This window comes from Apteryx rowi, unplaced genomic scaffold (assembly GCF_003343035.1).
Source record: "Apteryx rowi isolate R43461 unplaced genomic scaffold, aptRow1 scaffold_132, whole genome shotgun sequence".
NCBI lineage: Eukaryota > Metazoa > Chordata > Aves > Apterygiformes > Apterygidae > Apteryx > Apteryx rowi.
Window position 1 is genome coordinate 587,391 of NW_020447553.1, and position 1,007 is coordinate 588,397.

Consider the following 1,007-nt stretch of genomic DNA (forward strand, 5'->3'; position numbering starts at 1 on the left):
GGGGGGGGGGGGGGGGGGGAGGTTGTGTCCCGGTTCGGTTGGGCTCGTCTCGGCGCGGTCCCGCGGCGGCGGCGGCGTGCTGACGGCGCTGCCTCGCCCGCAGGCAAGGAGAAGGAGCCGCTGGAGAAGCTGTACCAGGTGGGCCCGCTGCTGGGCAGCGGCGGCTTCGGCTCGGTCTACTCGGGCGTCCGCCTCTCCGACAGCGCCCCGGTAAGTGCCGGGCCGGGGGGCGGCGGGGCGGCGGGGAGGGGGGGGAGCCCGGCCGGGAGGGCGCCGCGCTCAGCCCGCCGCTCCCTTTGCCTTGCAGGTGGCCATCAAGCACGTGGCCCGCGACCGCATCTCCGAGTGGGGCGAGCTGGTGAGTGCCGGGGGGGCGGAGGGAGGGAGGGAGGAGGGGGGGGTCCGTGCCCCGGTGCGGCGGCGCTGACCCCCCCCCCTCCCCGTCCATCGCTCCGCAGCCCGGCGGCACCCGCGTGCCCATGGAGATCCTGCTGCTGAAGAAGGTGGGCTCGGGCTTCCGCGGGGTCATCCGCCTCCTCGACTGGTTCGAGCAGCCCGACAGCTTCGTGCTGGTGCTGGAGCGGCCCGAGCCAGCGCAAGACCTCTTCGACTTCATCACGGAGCGCGGCGCCCTGCCCGAGGAGCTGGCGCGGGGGCTCTTCCGCCAGGTGCTGGAGGCCGTGCGGCACTGCCACAGCTGCGGCGTCCTGCACCGCGACATCAAGGACGAGAACATCCTCGTCGACCTCGCCACCGGCGAGCTCAAGCTCATCGACTTCGGCTCCGGCGCCCTCCTCAAGGACACGGTCTACACGGATTTCGACGGTGAGCCCGGGGCTGTGCAACCCCCCCCCCCTCCCCCCGCTTCCCTCCCGGCTTGCGGCCGGCTGCGCTGCAAAGTTTTTATATTTTATTTCATTTTATTCGATTCTTGTCGCGGGGTGCGTGTTGTGAAACGGGAGCCGGCGCTGCTGGCAGCATCAGCCCGGACACCCAACCTGCTTTTT

The 1,007-nt window shown here is 71.6% G+C and overlaps 1 protein-coding gene across 1 annotated transcript in view; it reads left to right on the top strand.

Moving 5' to 3' along the window:
- PIM1 (Pim-1 proto-oncogene, serine/threonine kinase) overlaps window positions 1-1,007 on the top strand; it is a 13,543-nt gene that overhangs the window by 10,275 nt on the left and 2,261 nt on the right. The window contains exons 2-4 of the mRNA XM_026056512.1: window positions 22-210; window positions 308-358; window positions 459-825. Of these exons, the coding sequence (XP_025912297.1) occupies window positions 22-210; window positions 308-358; window positions 459-825 (607 nt within the window). The remainder of the gene's footprint in view (window positions 1-21; window positions 211-307; window positions 359-458; window positions 826-1,007) is intronic.